General features: G+C 37.8%; 1 protein-coding gene and 1 non-coding gene across 2 annotated transcripts; one reads left to right on the top strand and one right to left on the bottom strand.

Moving 5' to 3' along the window:
- Window positions 3,434-9,551, top strand: LOC109225596 (RING-box protein 1a). Its single transcript, XM_019390314.1, has 5 exons — window positions 3,434-3,690; window positions 6,386-6,436; window positions 6,560-6,619; window positions 8,947-9,018; window positions 9,109-9,551. Exons 1-5 carry the CDS (start codon window positions 3,549-3,551, stop codon window positions 9,144-9,146), a joined length of 363 nt encoding a protein of 120 aa, XP_019245859.1. The 5' UTR covers window positions 3,434-3,548; the 3' UTR covers window positions 9,147-9,551.
- Window positions 11,182-11,263, bottom strand: TRNAS-GCU. The gene has a single exon. It is a non-coding gene; the product is annotated as a tRNA-Ser (tRNA).

Genomic DNA, 16,765 nt, shown 5'->3' with positions numbered 1-16,765 from the left:
AGGATAGTGATCTGCTCGTTCAAATCCTGAATGTCTCCTTCCAGTCCGCCAATTTGCTCTTCGAGCCTCGCCTATTTGAGAGAAAAAGGTCTCTGCTCACTAGCACGCTCTGACCTGAAGACGCGAAGGGTGCCTGCCAACGCCGTCGCCTACGCCACAGCAGCCGACCTGGCTCTCTCAACTCGCTCCAACTCCGCAACTTTGGCAACCAGCTCATCCCTTAAGCCGGTAACCACAGTTGTGCTCTGCTCAAGCTCGGCCCGTAAAAATGTCACCTGAGCTTGGAGATCGACGCACTCGGCCATGACCCCCTTGCTCACCTCGAGCCCATCGTTCTTGGCCCTTAACGTCTCCTCAAGCTCACTACACCTGCCAATAATCCTCATGAGCTCATCATCCTTCTCCTTTAACTCGTCGTCCTTCACCTTCAATTCCTCATTCTTTTGCCTCGGGTCGTCCCGGAGGGTTGGAAACAGGGCGTCCTCACCAAGCAACGGACCAGGGCTTTGTATTTGGTACGATACTCTCTGTACTTCGCTTCCATCTTCTTATAGACCCTCGTCCTTTTCTCCTCCCGACGGGCGCTCTCAATCTCCAAGATGAGGGTCTGATAAACAGACAATGAAAGGTCAGCAACGACAAATAACGTAAAAGGAAGAAATCAAAACGATAAGAACGGACTTACTCGCAGGGACATCCCAGAAATGCCTAACGATAGGTCCTCATCCTTCAGCGTCTGCAAGGTCCTATTCTCGGGCTCCACACATAAAGAGGCCAAAGCTGGAACCACGCTCTCCGAGTTGACTAACAAGTTAAAATCCATAGGGATGACAATATTTCGAGTGGACCCCTCGGTCCTAACCTCCACTCGAGTAAATCTCTCCTCAAAAGTCTGCACCTCTTCTGTATCAGAACCAGACCCGTAATCTTCCATGGCGACCGCTTTTCCTCTACCACCAGCAGATGATGAGCTGTGCCGGGCAAACACGGTAGTAACGGAAGAACTCCTCCGCCAATGGAGGAAGAGGAAGAGAATAACCTATATGGAATGGGTAGGCGTAAAACGCATAATACCCAGGCTTGTGAACTTGAATCACGTCGTCTCCGGCCGGAACCAGGTCAACGTGGGCTGGAATGTCGTACTTGGCCCTAAGGGCGGCAAGGTGCTTCGCTTCCATCTCCGACTTCGCCGACTCCGGTTCAAGCGTGGGTTCCTTAGAGAAGTCAGACCTGGAAGGAGGGTTATGAGGAATAATCTCCTCCACAGTGGGAAAACTTTCATCCTCTACCACCGCCGATTCTCCGCCACTGGAAGGCACGGCCACCGATAACGAAGTAGGGTTGGAAACTATCTCTACGTTGGGGGTTGTGGTAGCCATTTTCCTATAATGTGTATATGAAGAGACAGAAAAAGAAGAAGGGGTGGCAATGAAAGCGGTTACAGGAAGTAAGAACACAAGAAGGAGAAAAGGAAGCAAATGTAGGGTTGAAGAAACTAGAAAGAGTTCAAAAGTTTCTTTGAGAAATATCCCCCTCTTTATTTATAGACCTCAGGGGCGCTCGAATCGATGCGAGTAACCGCCAATGGCCCTAGAATCGAAACAACAGGGACTCGAGGTACGAGACAACGCATCGGGAAGACGCGCAATGATGATGCATGCGTTGTGATGTCACCCTATACCAACTCCATGGCCCACGAATCTCAAAATGACACGTCATGGCTTTGGCAACGAGCGCCTCCACTCGATCACTACGCCCAAAAACTTCTTCATAAGTCAGCGACTGAAAAGGTCCGCTCATCGGGGCCGGCCAAAAAGCAACCCCGACAAGCGGAGGGACTAACTGTATGGGTCAAAATCTTGCAGAGGAAGTTGGTCGTGGAAAGAACGTAAAGTGAAAGACTATGTTCTGATCCGGGCTGATAAGACGAGGACGACCAAAGCCTAACAACAAGCAGTCGCCGAGCGAGCCGTAGAGGTCGAGGTCGAATAGCGAAGAATATGAATACCGGTTAGTGTAGTCTTGGAACTAGTGACAATAATATTCTCCTGGATATTCCATTTGTCGTACTTTTTAGGGTTTTTAGAGAATATCCCATATAAATAGAAAGAGAAAAAGAAGAAAAGGGGCACGTGAGATTGAATATGAGAACATTATTGTAAGAAGTGGACCATTGAGGGAATATACCAAGTTTACCTTTCTATAGTGATTGATTTCATCGATTATTCTTCCTTTCCATTCACATGATCCGAGAAAGCATTACTTATATTCTCGTTCACTGCCATATCTCCTTGTCAGAGGAAAGAATCTTCTGCATTATTTGATATGTGGGTGAAGTGTTCTTCCTATTTACATTCATTGCTATTTCTCGTATTTATTGCTTGTCCTCATTCCTTCATTTACTCACAAGAGTATTATTAAACCGCTTTTCGGCCTTAAATAGCTTTAAATGCGATTTCTAGGTTGTTACTTCCCATCAATCTTGGATCTAAAACTTATTACATTTAACTAGAATTTACCTATTATCATTTTACTTAATTAGTTTAACAAAAAGGTTTAAGACGTTTTGGTCAAACAGTCAACTATTTTGGCTGAAAAAACAAATCGTTAGGAAGTAGTCAAACTCCCATGAAAAGGTAGTTTTATGTGGGTCGCCTTGAGTCCATTTGTGTGTAAATTAATAAGATTTCACACTTCATGAAGTAGAGACTTCAACCAACAAAGACCTAACTTCCACTAAAAAATTTGAAACCAAGAAAATTGACTTTATATCCATTTGATTTCGTTCATATAGTAAGCAAAACAGATATTGTGATTTTTTTGTAAGAAAATCGATTCAAATCGAATCATGTACTCTCTTAGTATCAAGATGGACTCAATAACTAATTTCGGAGAACAGAATCTGAAATTTGAAATTTTGAACTAGAACCCCTACAATATGAACAACTCTTTGATCATTTTTTATTGTAAGAAAATCCGACATGTTAGAAAACTTTTACCGTTAGTTATTAAGGAAAAATGTAATCCATTTATGTAATGGCAAAGATAGATTTGACCCCAACTATCGATAGATGATAAATTTGAACCATTTCCCAAAGTTTAACACGAATTTAGCCAGTGCCCAAAAATAAATAGATATCTAAACATAGCTCTAAGAACAAGAAGACTATAGAATGAAATGAAAAAGAAAGAAGAAAAAGAGAAGAATTTATCTTCCTTTTTTGTTTGGAGTGGGGGGAGGGGGGGTTGGAGGGGGTGAAAAGAGAAGAAACTATCGAATGTGAAGTCAAAAGTCAACAAAAATTGGAGTTGGGGACTTTTGGGTGAGTCAATTATGTCAACATTGTTGGAACAAATTATTGGGCTTACAGCCCATTCTCTACTGGCTTAAGTTAGCCCAATAGCTTCTAATCTTCTATATATACCCGACTTCACGATTTTTTTCAATTTCTTCACTATTAGACGGAAAAATTCCCCGTCTTTGTAAAATCGAATTCAATTTCTAGTGTATATTGAATTCCAAAGGAGCGTGTTATAGCTTCTGTTCAATGGCATCTGTCGACACCGACGTGACTATGGTTCCGGCCGGCGAGGGTTCTACCGGTGCCGGAGCTTCATCATCATCTTCCACTAAGAAGGCCAAGCGTTTTGAGATAAAAAAGTGGAACGCTGTCTCTCTATGGGCTTGGGGTAATTTTCTAACCCTAACCGTACTCGTACGCTTACATTTCTTCGTATTTGTAACGGTTTGATGATATCATATGTGCTTATGTATTTGTGATGTCTAAATATTTTTAATTATACACACACATACACATGTACATTAAAGCTCGTGTATAAATTCAACAAGTTGATGATATTTTGTGCGTATGTGTAGTGTAAATATTTCTGATTATACACACACTTACACATACACGGACATTAAAGTTCCTGTAAATATTTAATTATACACACATTCACATATATAAAGCTCCTATACATATAAGAGTGTGTGTGTGTACAGAGGCGGATTCAGGATTTAATAGGGGTGTGCATTCGATTAATCGATTCGATTTTGACCCTTATCGATAATTACTTATCGGTTATCGATCTGTATATATGCTTATCGTTATCGTTTCAATAAGGTTTCGATTTTTTCGATTTCGATTTATCGATTTTTTGGGCTTATCGATTCGGTTATCGATTACACCAATAAGAAAATTTGCGGGATTCCACGGAAAGTATATCACTATAAACACGCCTAACTAATATGGACCAAAAGAAGCTAAAATAAGACGAACACCGTTTATAGCATAAAAATTGTGTCAACAAGCACTTGCAACGAAACTAAAGTAAGGGATCAAATGTATGCCACCAACACTCCAACGGTATAAAAAAAAATACATCATCACGGCTAATTCTATTTTCCATTAATTTGAACTTCATTCACTTGAGCTTTAAATATGGTCATTCCTTAAATGTGGTAGATGAAATAATAGGGTTAGGGACTTAGGGTAAAGGAAAAGGTATTATAGAATAAGGGCAACAAAAAAGATTAAAAAAAACACTAAAAAAAAAATTAAAAAAATTAATTTTTTTAGTATTTTTTATCGGTTTATCGATAAACCGATAAACCGAAGAGGACAAAATCGAAATCGAAATCGAAATCGATAACTCGATAAGGAAAATTTCGAAATCGAAATCGATAAATCGATAAACCGATATCGATAAACCGATAACAAATAATCGATTCGATTTATCGATAAACCGATTCGAATGCACACCCCTAGGATTTAGAGGTTCTGGGTGCCACAAAATTTTGAAAGTAGACAGGGCTACAACTTACATTGTCTAAATAGGGTATAAAGTTAATCGGTTTTGTCTATTTGGGTTTCGGTTCGGGATATCCGTCTTTGAAATTAATATAAACAAATCAATCGAGCAAAAATATTATGTAGTAGTTATTATTGTAACTTGGAAAAGAAGCATAAAATTCAACTAGATTATGCATTTTGTATAAGAAAAAAAGGCTCGTTATCAATTTATATTTAGGTACCCAAGGCAAAAACTTATACTAATAAGCACTGTAAACTTTAAAACCGAAGCAAGTTTATGGACATTTTTCAATTTACTATTTTTTATGAAAATTAACTCAATCAATATTATATACAATTATCCTACTTTTAGAGCAATATGGCAATAAAATAAACTTTTATCCTTGATTAGAATAGTAACTTATTCAAGGATTTCTATATTTTTTTGGTTTCTGCAAATAGATTTATTGGAATTGTGCTCCTAGAGAAAAAAAATTAATTTTTTATCGTCTATTGATAAATCATGGAGGAGTTGAGAAAACGCCACAGTAATAGATTTTCGAAAGAAAAAGATTTATATAATTTATGTTTAATGTTTAAAGAAAAAAAGGGAGAAAAGAAATTTCAAAATAAACTAATAAACAAAGAAAAAGTCAATAGGAACTGGTACGAAAAGTGTGGTAGGCGGGATTCGAACTCGCGCCACTAAGGTGGAATGTCAGTGCACTGCCAGTGGCACCTTCGGTCACTTTGATAATGGGGGTGCCACTTAAAATATTTGTACCATTTCTTCTATATACACATGCATCTATACATACTATTGCATAGTCTCGGCCAAAGTTTGCGGGTGGCGTACCACCCCATCCTTTATACATAGATCCGCCCCTGTGTGTACATTTAGTAAAGCTCCTGCACTAGCCACGGGAATGTAATGCAAGTAAATTGGTCCCCTCTGTGTGTGTGTGTGTATGTTTATGTGTGGAAGCACACATTAAACATCATCTAATGGCCACCAGAAGTCAATGAAGTAGATTGGTCCTTCAAGCATTGAGTACACTGTGGACTTCGCACTTTAACATGATGAACATCATATGCACACACACATTGACACTTATGCAACTGTTCTTCCGTCACTTTGATACTCAAAACACAAGCTGAACGTTAGGGGTTAATCTACGCACAAACTCAGGCCTAGAGTTTGAGTAGGAGAATGCAATGTTGAGTATTAGCTAATATGCTTTTGCTATTTTCTTCAGCGGTTCTGTCCTGTAATTTATAATGCTGTCTTTGATGGAGCTCTCTTTTGTTGATGCAATGTTAATTGAATTTACCTAGTGGAGAGCAGGGGCAAAGGAATATTTTAACACATGTTTATACATATTACCAGGAGTTTTAGTGTAATAATATGTACTTACGTGTCAATATTGTGCTATAATTTCGTGTGCATGTTCTTAAATTCAGTATCCCAGACAGGTATATACTTGTGCTCTATGTATATATACAATTATCTATTGTTTTGATGTATATGAGACATATGCTTGTATGATTTTAATTGAGCTTTTCAATGTAGTCTCTTTACTTGCTGATTGCAGATATTGTGGTCGATAACTGTGCTATCTGTAGGAACCACATCATGGATCTCTGTGAGTCTTGGCTCTCTTTTCTACTGCTTCTGAAGTGCACTTCTGTCTGCTTATATGATCGTCATTTCATTGCTAAAGCTTGTTCCTCTAAGTATTTGCTTTATCTTGTGGTCAATTTATTAGGTATTGAATGTCAAGCTAATCAAGCTAGTGCAACAAGTGAGGAATGCACAGTGGCTTGGGGTATGTTGTTTCTCTTTTATGGAAGTAGAATTATTACCAATTTTTATATTACCCTAGTTTGTCAACCTGCCATGCTTTCTTATGCCTTTCTCTAAGTGATCTTCCATCTTTGTGTATTACCATTAGTTATTTTTGCTGTCTCTGAATATAGCACAGTTATCAACCATTTGACAGAATTTAATCACCACAACAAATGAAATCGTTTGATTATCAACGATATATATTTTGTGATAAGGCGGGATTAAGTTTGTTCCAATAATTAATGTATTTTTAATTTATAGTGTACCCAAGATTTTACAGCACACTGTAGATGTGATTTTCAGTCTTTCGTATACTGGGCGTTGTCCACACATGAAGATGTCTTATCTTTTAATCTAAACAAGATAGGGCCATGTTCTTTATTTTCTGTCAGAGTAAACCAAGGGAAGGAGGAAGCAGAACATTTTCTATACAAGATCCTACGAAAAGTTTCCCTATGGGATTACACCAATGGGTTGGATCATGCGAGCATACATAAACAATAAGATCTTGTTTTAGTAACAGGACATGATGTAGAATTGTCAACAACTGAAGCTAAATACTAGTCCACCGGTTTTGTTACTTATGTAAATAACTAAGATATCAGGATTTTGATTGTTTTGTTTAAGTCTTTGGTGTGTAAATTTTACTAGGCACAAATATTTTGGTAATAATTCAATTTTTTAGTTTAAAATTAATTTTTTGCTTAGAAGATGATTTATTTTCATTTCATCATTTTGGAGGTTCCTCCCCAATCCGCTCTTTTTATTTCAAACTAATGGTTGTTGTTCACTTTTCTCTCTCTCTTTTCTCCTTCCCTTTTCTTCTTCCATTATTTGTCTTCACACCTGAAAAACGCTTATTCTTCCTCCGGAACAAGCTCAGAAATTGTACCATCTAGTAGGTGAATTTTACTTTCATATTAAGCTTTGCCTGTATATTCTTCAACAGACCAACACAAAAACCAGTTTATCCCCTTTGTAAACCCCTCATTCTGCTACAAGCTGGGAGAAAGAACTAATTGTGAATGAGGATGTGAAGAAAGCAAAAGGGAGGGGGAGAGGAACAGAACTTTTTTGTTACCATCAATTCTTTTTACCTAATGTGTCTTTGCTTTTGGTTTTAGTGGAAAATCAAAAGGTTTTTTCCCATTCCTAGTTTTCATTTTTGAATGGAAGGGAGAACCCATTTCTCACCAGACTGCATAGATTTATGAGAGTATGACTCCCTCAGAATACTTTCTCTTTTGGTTGGGGGAAGGAATGGCACTGGACTTGGTTGAAGAAATTTAATATTGTGTGCTTCTCTTGTGGCCTTTCCATTGTGTAAGCCTGGATGTAATGATGATGTGATCATGACAGATTATCTTATGCTGATTCATCAGCTTATCTGACTCAAAGGAACAATGATAAGTGACAATCTTGGCAATTATTATTAATTTATATTTGAATCTTGACTTCTTGAAATTAGAGATGCTGCCAAGAGTATTTTGCTTTACCTTTATTATTTTTAGGTAACTCTGGCCTTCCTAATGTATTTTACTTGTAATGATATTGTAGTTTGAACTAAATTAATTTACTGGCGGATATGCTAGGAATGTGTTATGAGGGGACCTAAACTTAGTCATGTTTCTTCTTCTCTCACTTTAGCCACTCTTCAAAAAATTTCCTTCTACACGATATGGCATTTATCTGATATTATGCTACTATCCGGACCATAATTATATCTTACATTTACGTTATTGCTGCCTAAGAATTGAGCTTTGAGAAGGATATTGGATTGAGTGCTCCAGCTCGGTGCTCTTCATGTTTCTATCTATTGGAGGAACTTAATTTATCAGATGCCTTTGCTTATTAGATTGAGTGCTCCAGCTCGGTGCTCTTCATGTTTCTATCTATTGGAGGAACTTAATTTATCAGATGCCTTTGCTTTCGTTGACTATATGTGTTACCCCTGGCATATACCTGATATCTAGCAGATTTTATCCTGTATAAGTGTTAGGACTGTGTGTTACCCCTGGCATATACCTGATATCTAGCAGATTTTATCCTGTATAAGTGTTAGGACTGTGTTCCTTGAGTCAGCTTGACATGGATCAGAGGGCTTCAATAGTTGCTATATCGACCTTCTTTTGTTACTGTTTTTTTAAATTTTTTTTTAATTTCCATTACCCAAGGACTGCATTTTCTGTGAATTTTAGAACATAAAGGGCACAAATTTATACTCATCATCAGTTTATGTAATGTTTAATATGGGATATCCTTCTATACTTGGAAATTCTCAGTTTGGCCATTTGCTGCTTATTGCAGGAGTTTGCAACCATGCGTTCCACTTCCACTGCATTAGTAGGTGGCTCAAGACTCGTCAAGTCTGTCCTCTTGGTAAGCTGTGTGCTAATGCTCTATTGTTAGGCATACAGTTGTAGCATTATGCATATCTCCTAACAGTTGTGTGCTTGTTTTATCCTTCAGACAACAGTGAGTGGGAGTTTCAGAAATATGGTCACTAGAATTTGCTGCTCCTATACAGGAAGTGGGATTTTCAGAAATATGGTCACAGAAATTGCTGCTCCTGTACAAGAAGTGGGATATTCAAAAATATGGTTAATTTGATCAGAGTATACTGATTGAATTACCCGCCTAGGTACATTCCTTGATTGGGAACTCTAACAAAGCTTTTGTGCTTTTAGTTCATAGACGTGACTGTGGATACGACTATGTGAACTTGTGCTATTTTGGATGTGCCGTTGATTCTTTCATCAAGTAATTCGGTCATCTTTTTGGGTAACTGGCAGTTTATTTGTTCCGCCGCCATCATCGCTACCTGTGGTTTATGGCTAAACATAAATTCCTATGCTGTCTTCTGGAGCAGATACTAATAATGTTGGGAATAAGGTGCTATTTTGACTGCCCTCTGCTACACTTTGTTAAATGGCATTTATGCCACTCTGTTACTTATGTTATGTGTGACCCTAGATGAACCAAATACAGAGGCCAAACTAGAGGAGGATTATAAGAGACAAAGGTCAAGTATAAAGACATTAAATATATAGCAGCATCGCAAACGTTTAAAATAGTAGATAAAATGTGAAAGAGTAGACATGAATGTCAAGATATTTATAAAATTAAAAAAAAAAAAAGTAACTTGCTACAAAAGGTTACGTAGGAGATAAATACAAATAACTAGATGGAAAACTAGTAGGTAGTTTGCTACGTTAGGTTCAGGTACACTAGATGTGTAAAGTTATCTTAAGCTATCAGTTATATCAAAGTTCTATAGTTTTAATCTTTCAATTTATTTACTGAAAGAATTGGATAAGCAAACCAGCTCATGAAGAAGGGATTATCATTAGGCTTTATTTACTTTAACACAAAAAGCGTGAGATGTGATGATTATTAGATTGTAAAGCGTTGTTGGTAGGAATGCACAATCTGCAAGATTATCCCATTTGACTAACGATTATTAGAGGGAATAACCTAATATAGTAATTGAAAAAGGAGAAAGGGTTTCTTGAGTGCTTCATAGTTGTAAATTCTTTCCTCTTTTTCTCGTTTACAATAATGGTTGTCGCAAGAAGAAACATTATTATATATGGTAATATAGGTAAAGCTGTTAATATTTTAAGCTTTTATTGGACCCAATTTTGTTCAAATGGATGATATAAATCATGGATCAAAGCACGCAGTGGAATGATTCAATGAGCAAGGCCCATGCAGAAAGGGTATTCTAAGTGTAGGGTCATGGTCTACATCATCAGCAATGGTTACCTAATTTGATTTTCCCAACTAAGGCAACTACTTCACTATCACAATATCACTTCAAGTTCAGGTGTTTTAAGTTCATTTACGAGACACTTTAGTTAAAAATTTAAAAAAAAAAAATTACCTATTTTCTGTTCTAAAATAAAACAAAAAATTGTTTAATAAAATATGGTTATAGGTATTTTCTAATCTAAAACAAAATACTCTACTATATTTAATAATCACGTTTCAGTTGTATAACATTAAGTATGGTCGATTTCGAATTTAATGGTGTTAACATCGGGTTCAGCATGGCCTATAAGCCACGGATTTTGAGTCATAAAAGCAGCCACTAATACTAGCATTAGGGTAGGTTGTCAGCATCAGACCCTTTAGGGTACGTCCTTTCCCCAAACCCTATATGAACACAAAATATTTTGTACATCCTTTCTTCGAATCCTACATGAATACGAAATATTTTGCACATGGAATTGTGTTTTTTAAACATCGGTTTAGATAAAATTTTACCGTGTTGGATGCTGTGACATTGTTGAAAGTAGAGGGGAACAACATTGGACCACTTGCCCTCGAGCACATAAAATTAATAGGTCTCTCTCATCATGTTTGAGGGACAAACAGAGTTGGGAAATGGGCCTTTATTCCCAAATCCCACTTCAAAGTGAAAAAACAGCGCATGCCTAATATTATTCGGCAAGTGTTAATTATCTGAAAATCAAAATTCAAAGTTAAAAAGCAAAAAAGAGAAAAAGCCAAAGGAAATGAATGGAAGAGTAAAATGAATAACGTCGCCTGAGAGATTCGAACTCTCGCGGGGAAACCCCATGTACTTAGCAGGCACACGCCTTAACCACTCGGCCAAAGCGACTGTTGTTGATAATAAAGCAATAGCTTAGAATATTGTTCTTTCTAGTTTATGTGACATATTTCACTTTATAGCATGTGCAAAAGGTCTATCGGAAACAATCTTTTTACCTTCTCAGAATAGAGTAAGGTCTGCATATATATTGCCCTCCACATATCTCATTTGTGGAATTACGTTGGGCTTGTAATTGTTGTTGCAGTCTGTGCAAAAAAACGAATGAGATTTATTCTAAATTTGGAGATAACTTAATTTAAACTTCTCATTTGTCCTCAATGACAAAGTTATAAAAACATTGTGACATATTTAAGATAATAAAAAAGTTTATACCTTTTTATCAAATTCCATTTCTATTCAAACATAATCAATTAAAATCAATTAAAATGAAACGGAAAAGTTAGGTATATATAAGAAACGGCAAAGGGCCAAATATACCCTTATACTATGAGAAAAGGTTTAAATATATTCTTCGTTATACTTTGGGTCTAAATATACCCCTGTCGTAATACTATTGGTTCAAATATACCCTTCTTCTGTTAAGTTTGTCCAAGATGGACATCCAATTCTACGTGGCACTAATATTTGATGAGGTGGATGCTACATGGCATGCCACCTCAGCGCCCTAATCCATATATAAAAGACTAAAATTTGAAATACAATATTTTTCATGGTAGCGATAATGGTGGCAATAGTGGTGGACGGGAAGATAATTTTAGTGGTGAAAAAAATAGAAGGGAGGGGTAAAATGGGTTAGAGGCACTGAGGTGGCAAACCATGTGGCATCCACCTCATCAAATGTCAGTGTCACGTAGGATTGTGTCACGACCCGGATTCTCACCCTCGGGAGTCGTGATGGCGCCTACTCGTAGAAGCTAGGCAAGCCACGAAATTTAGAAATCTTTAACCTTTTCATTTTTAACACCTTTAACTACTTGTAACAACAGGTGATAAGCAGTAAAATAATAGCGGAAAACGAAAATTTAAGCGGAAGACTTAGACAAATATAATACCAAATCGTTACTAATAGCCAACATATGTCTCTACCCAGAAACCGGTGCCACAACATTCACGGACTGTCTATGATTACTACATACAAATGTATGAAAGAAAGAAACTCAGTCTGTCTCGGATACAAATGATAACAGAACATAATAGTGGATAGAAGAGACGTCGGGCCTGCGGACGCCTGCAGGACTACCTCGGGATCTCTGTGGACTGAAGGCTGGCTCCCAACCTACTGCCGCTGCCCCAGTACTGCTCCGGTATCTGCACAGAGTGCAGAGTGCAGAGTGCAGAGTGTAGCATCAGCACAACCGACCCCATGTGCTGGTAAGTGCCTAGCCTAACCCCGACGAGGTAGTGACGAGGCTAGGGCCAGACTCCAGATAAACCTGTGCAGTTATATATATTACAGCGGAAAATAAACTAGAACAAACAATTTAAAGCTGGGAAGGGGAAACATGCTTCGGGGACTAACAGATAAAACAGAATATCAAGGGAATTATCAAGAAACCAAAAATTCAACTTCTATCAAGGATAAGGAAAACAAAGGCAATTTACACTTTCGGTTCACATCTCGTTGCAGGCGTGCAACCCGATCCCATTTTATTATATCTCGTGGTAGGCGTACCACCCGATCCCATTTCATCATATCTCGTGGTAGGCGTACCACCCGATCCCATTTCATCATATCTCGTGGTAGGCGTACCACCCGATCCCATTTCATCATATCTCGTGGTAGGCGTACCACCCGATTCCATTTGCAAGCCAACACAAAGTTATAAGGAATCCCGGCAAGGGAACAAAGATATATAATAACTTCCCGGCAAGGGAACAACAATATTTAAGACAAACATCCCGGCAAGGGAGAATCAGCTATAACCAATCCTAACTCAACTCCTACTCAGCTCAATTAGTACCAATCCTCAATCATAAATAAAATCCACGAAAATAAACTAAATCTTTGCTCAATATCGGATACCATCAATTTTTAACACCCGTAGTATCATTCAAGAACACAATAACTATCAATTCAAGACTCACGGTCATGCTCGACACCAACGTATAGATACTCGTCACTATGCCTATACGTCGTACTCAACAAGAAGCAATTAGCAAATAGGACACAACTCTTAATCCCTCAAGCTAAGGTTAGACCGGACACTTACCTCAAACTTCCACGGCCAACTCAAGCCTCAAACACCGCCTTTCCTTTCGAATTCGGCTCCAAATCGATCGTATCTATACATAATCAACTTCATAACATCAATAAACGCTAAACAATTCAATTCCAATGCTCAATTGTAGCTTTTTAATTATTCTTCCCAAAAACCCAAAAATTGACCCCGGCCCGCTTGGTCAAAACACGAGATTCGAACCAAAATTCGATCCCCCATTCACCCACGAGCCCAAATATATAATTATTTTCAGGATTCGACCCCAAATCAAGGTCTAAATCACAATTAATCAAAAAGACCTAACTCTACTCAAATCCCTAATTTTCTACCCTTAATCACATATTTTAGGCCTAGAAATCTAGTGGGTGTTGATAAACATGGAAGAAAACAAGTTAAAGATTACTTACCCAAGAGATTATGGTGAGGAAATGCTTCAAAAATCGTCCTAGAGCTTTGGAGAAGAAGAGGTTTATGAAATTTTCATAAAACCCGTAAGTGTTCTGTTTTGGGTCTTTTAAAATAACTGGGCAAAAATGCCTTTCGCGTTCGCGACAGACCCTTCGTGTTCGCGATGGGTGAGGCTGGATAAGCCTTCGCGTTCACGTAAATGGGCTCGCGTTCGCGGAGAAGGATCCCCTCGAGCCCTCGCGTTCGCGTCCAGTGGGTCGCGTTCGCGTAGGGTAATTGCCCCACCCCCTGCCCAGGCCCACTTGGCCTTCGCGTTCGCGTGGCCAGGACCGCGTTCGCGAAGGTATAGCCCCCCACTGCCTCGAGTTCGCGACCTGAGCTACGCGTTCGCGTGGAAGGATTTTCCTTCGACAAAATTTACTGCATCGCTCGCGTGGGTTCTCCCGCGAACGCGAAGAAGAAAGCATCAGTATACCAGATCAGCTGTTTCTGCAATTTTTCTTAAGTCCAAAACTTCCCGAAACACATCCAAAACACACTCGAGCCCTCGGGGCTCCTAACCAAACATACGTACTAACTCAACTACATCATACGAACTTATCCGTGCGATCAAATCGCTAAAATAACCTCAATAACAATGAATTAAACCTTAAAATCAAAGGATTTTTCTCAAACTTCATAAAACATCAACTTTAGCAATTTAGGTCCGAATCACGTCAAACGACATCCGTTTTTGACCAAATTTTACAGAAATGACTTACATCATATATAAGACATGTACTGGGCGCCGGAACCAAAATACAGGCCCGATACCAGCATGTTCTAAACAAATTTCATTTCAAATTTCCTTAAACAATTTTAGAAAATAATTTCCTTTAAAAATTCATTTCTCGGGCTCGGGACCTCGGAATTCGGTTCTGGGCATACGCCCAAGTCCCGTATTTTCCTACGGACTCTCCGGGACCGTCAAATCACGGGTCTGGGTCCGTTTACCCAAAACGTTGACCGAAGTCAAATTAATTCATTTATTAGCCAAATTTTATCAATTTTCACAGATTTTCATGTTTAAGCTTTCCGGCTACGCGCCCGGACTGCGCACGCAAATTGAAGTGACTCTAAATGAGGTTTTCAAGGCCTCAAAAACACAAAATTTAATTTAAAAGCAAGTGATGACCTTTTGGGTCATCACAGATTGGATGTCCACTTTGGACAAACTTAAAAGAAAAGGAGTATATCTGAACCAATAGCATAACGATAGTGATATATATAGACTTATAGTATAACGAGGGATACAGTTAAATAATTTCTGATAGTACAAGAGTATATTTGGCCGTTTTCCGTATAAGAAAAACACCCAAATGGTTTTATTAAACGAGGTAGAGGGAGTAGTTTATAGACGCAAACCAAAATGGCTAAATTTCTAGGTACACACATCACGGTGCTACAAAAGCAATAAAAAACATCTTTCCCATGTGAATGTTACACTATCTAACAAAAGAAGGAGTTAGAATGAGAGGGGAAAAAAGGAATTCGAAAGAGAGAGAAAAAAGCATCTTTCCCATGTAATTTATTACTATTAAAATTCATACTCCCTCCGATTCAAAATAAGTAATTTTTTGGCTGTTTTCACACAAATTAAGAAATTCACCTTTTAACATCAATTATCAATGAAATTGACCATATTAACCTTTACTATCTCTTCACATAAACACTCCTAACACATACTCCAATACTATTTACTCCATGGACAATGTAGGAAAAAAATAATTAATTCATTTTTGAAATCTGAAAAAATCACTTATTTTGGACCACAAAAGAAAGACCAAAAAATCACTTATTGTGGACCGGAGGGAGTATATAATAAGTGCTTTACTCGACTACTAATGAGATTTGGTAATTGTGACTTATAGTCGCATTAACGAACGACATTGCATTTAGTGAATGTGACTTGTAAATCACAAAGACAAACGTGATTTATAAAACGTAATATGCAATTGCAATTTATAAAACGAATATGCAATTGTGATTTAACCAAAATAAGCACTCCTATAAAATTTTAAGTGGAGAACTCATGTAGAAGGGGAAAAAAGAAAGAAGGATTGCAGGCGAATTTAATGTTTATTAACATTGGGTGAAAATTATTTACATCCTCAATTTTACTTAAAAAATCAAACTATTACTTCAAGTTTAAACAAATAAATATTTCCATCCTCCTATTTCAATTGTATTTTTAATGCCTATTTAACCCATTAAATTATCAATTTTATCTATCTTTCCTATGAAAATGTTACACTGTCTAACGAAAGTAGGAATTGGAAAGAGAGGAGCTTTACTTGATTTATGAGTCATGCATTTGCAGGCAACTAGGCAAAAAGCTCTCCTCGAACTTGTAAAAGTTTTCCAGTCCAATTGCCAAAGCATTTATAGGTTACATCGATTTGCATAGCAGGAACTAAAGTCGTCTTTCACAAAATTTGAAGTCTCAATTTTATCTTTGTTTACCCTCAAAATCGGATAACAATTGAATTTGTAAGTGATTCTAAGCATACGCAAATTAATTTGACACAAAACTATAAATTGAATTAGATTGAACAAGTAAAGATAAAAATAAATTCAAACCACACGCATAGGATAATTTCAGCCTTAGTGAAATCTATGCCCTCGATACGGGCTCACTGTGGCAAGCACTGGTGAACAAGAAAAGAGCTAATAGCAGAGAAAAATAATAATATATTGCTTTGGAATGCGTGTTACAATGGGTGTTATGAATCATCAGACCCCCTTTATATAGTAGGAGAGTCTCACTCTATGTACGATTCTTATAAAAGGTAAAAATCTTCTAATTAATTGATACCCGGCCGGTCACGGATATCACGGTCTTCCGTTGGTCGTGCTTGATTACTTGACAACATCCTTCGAAGTT

Source organism: Nicotiana attenuata, chromosome 5 (assembly GCF_001879085.1).
Source record: "Nicotiana attenuata strain UT chromosome 5, NIATTr2, whole genome shotgun sequence".
Taxonomy (NCBI): domain Eukaryota; kingdom Viridiplantae; phylum Streptophyta; class Magnoliopsida; order Solanales; family Solanaceae; genus Nicotiana; species Nicotiana attenuata.
The sequence above is the reverse complement of the archived record's forward strand: the minus strand, read 5'-3'. Positions and strand labels throughout refer to the sequence as shown.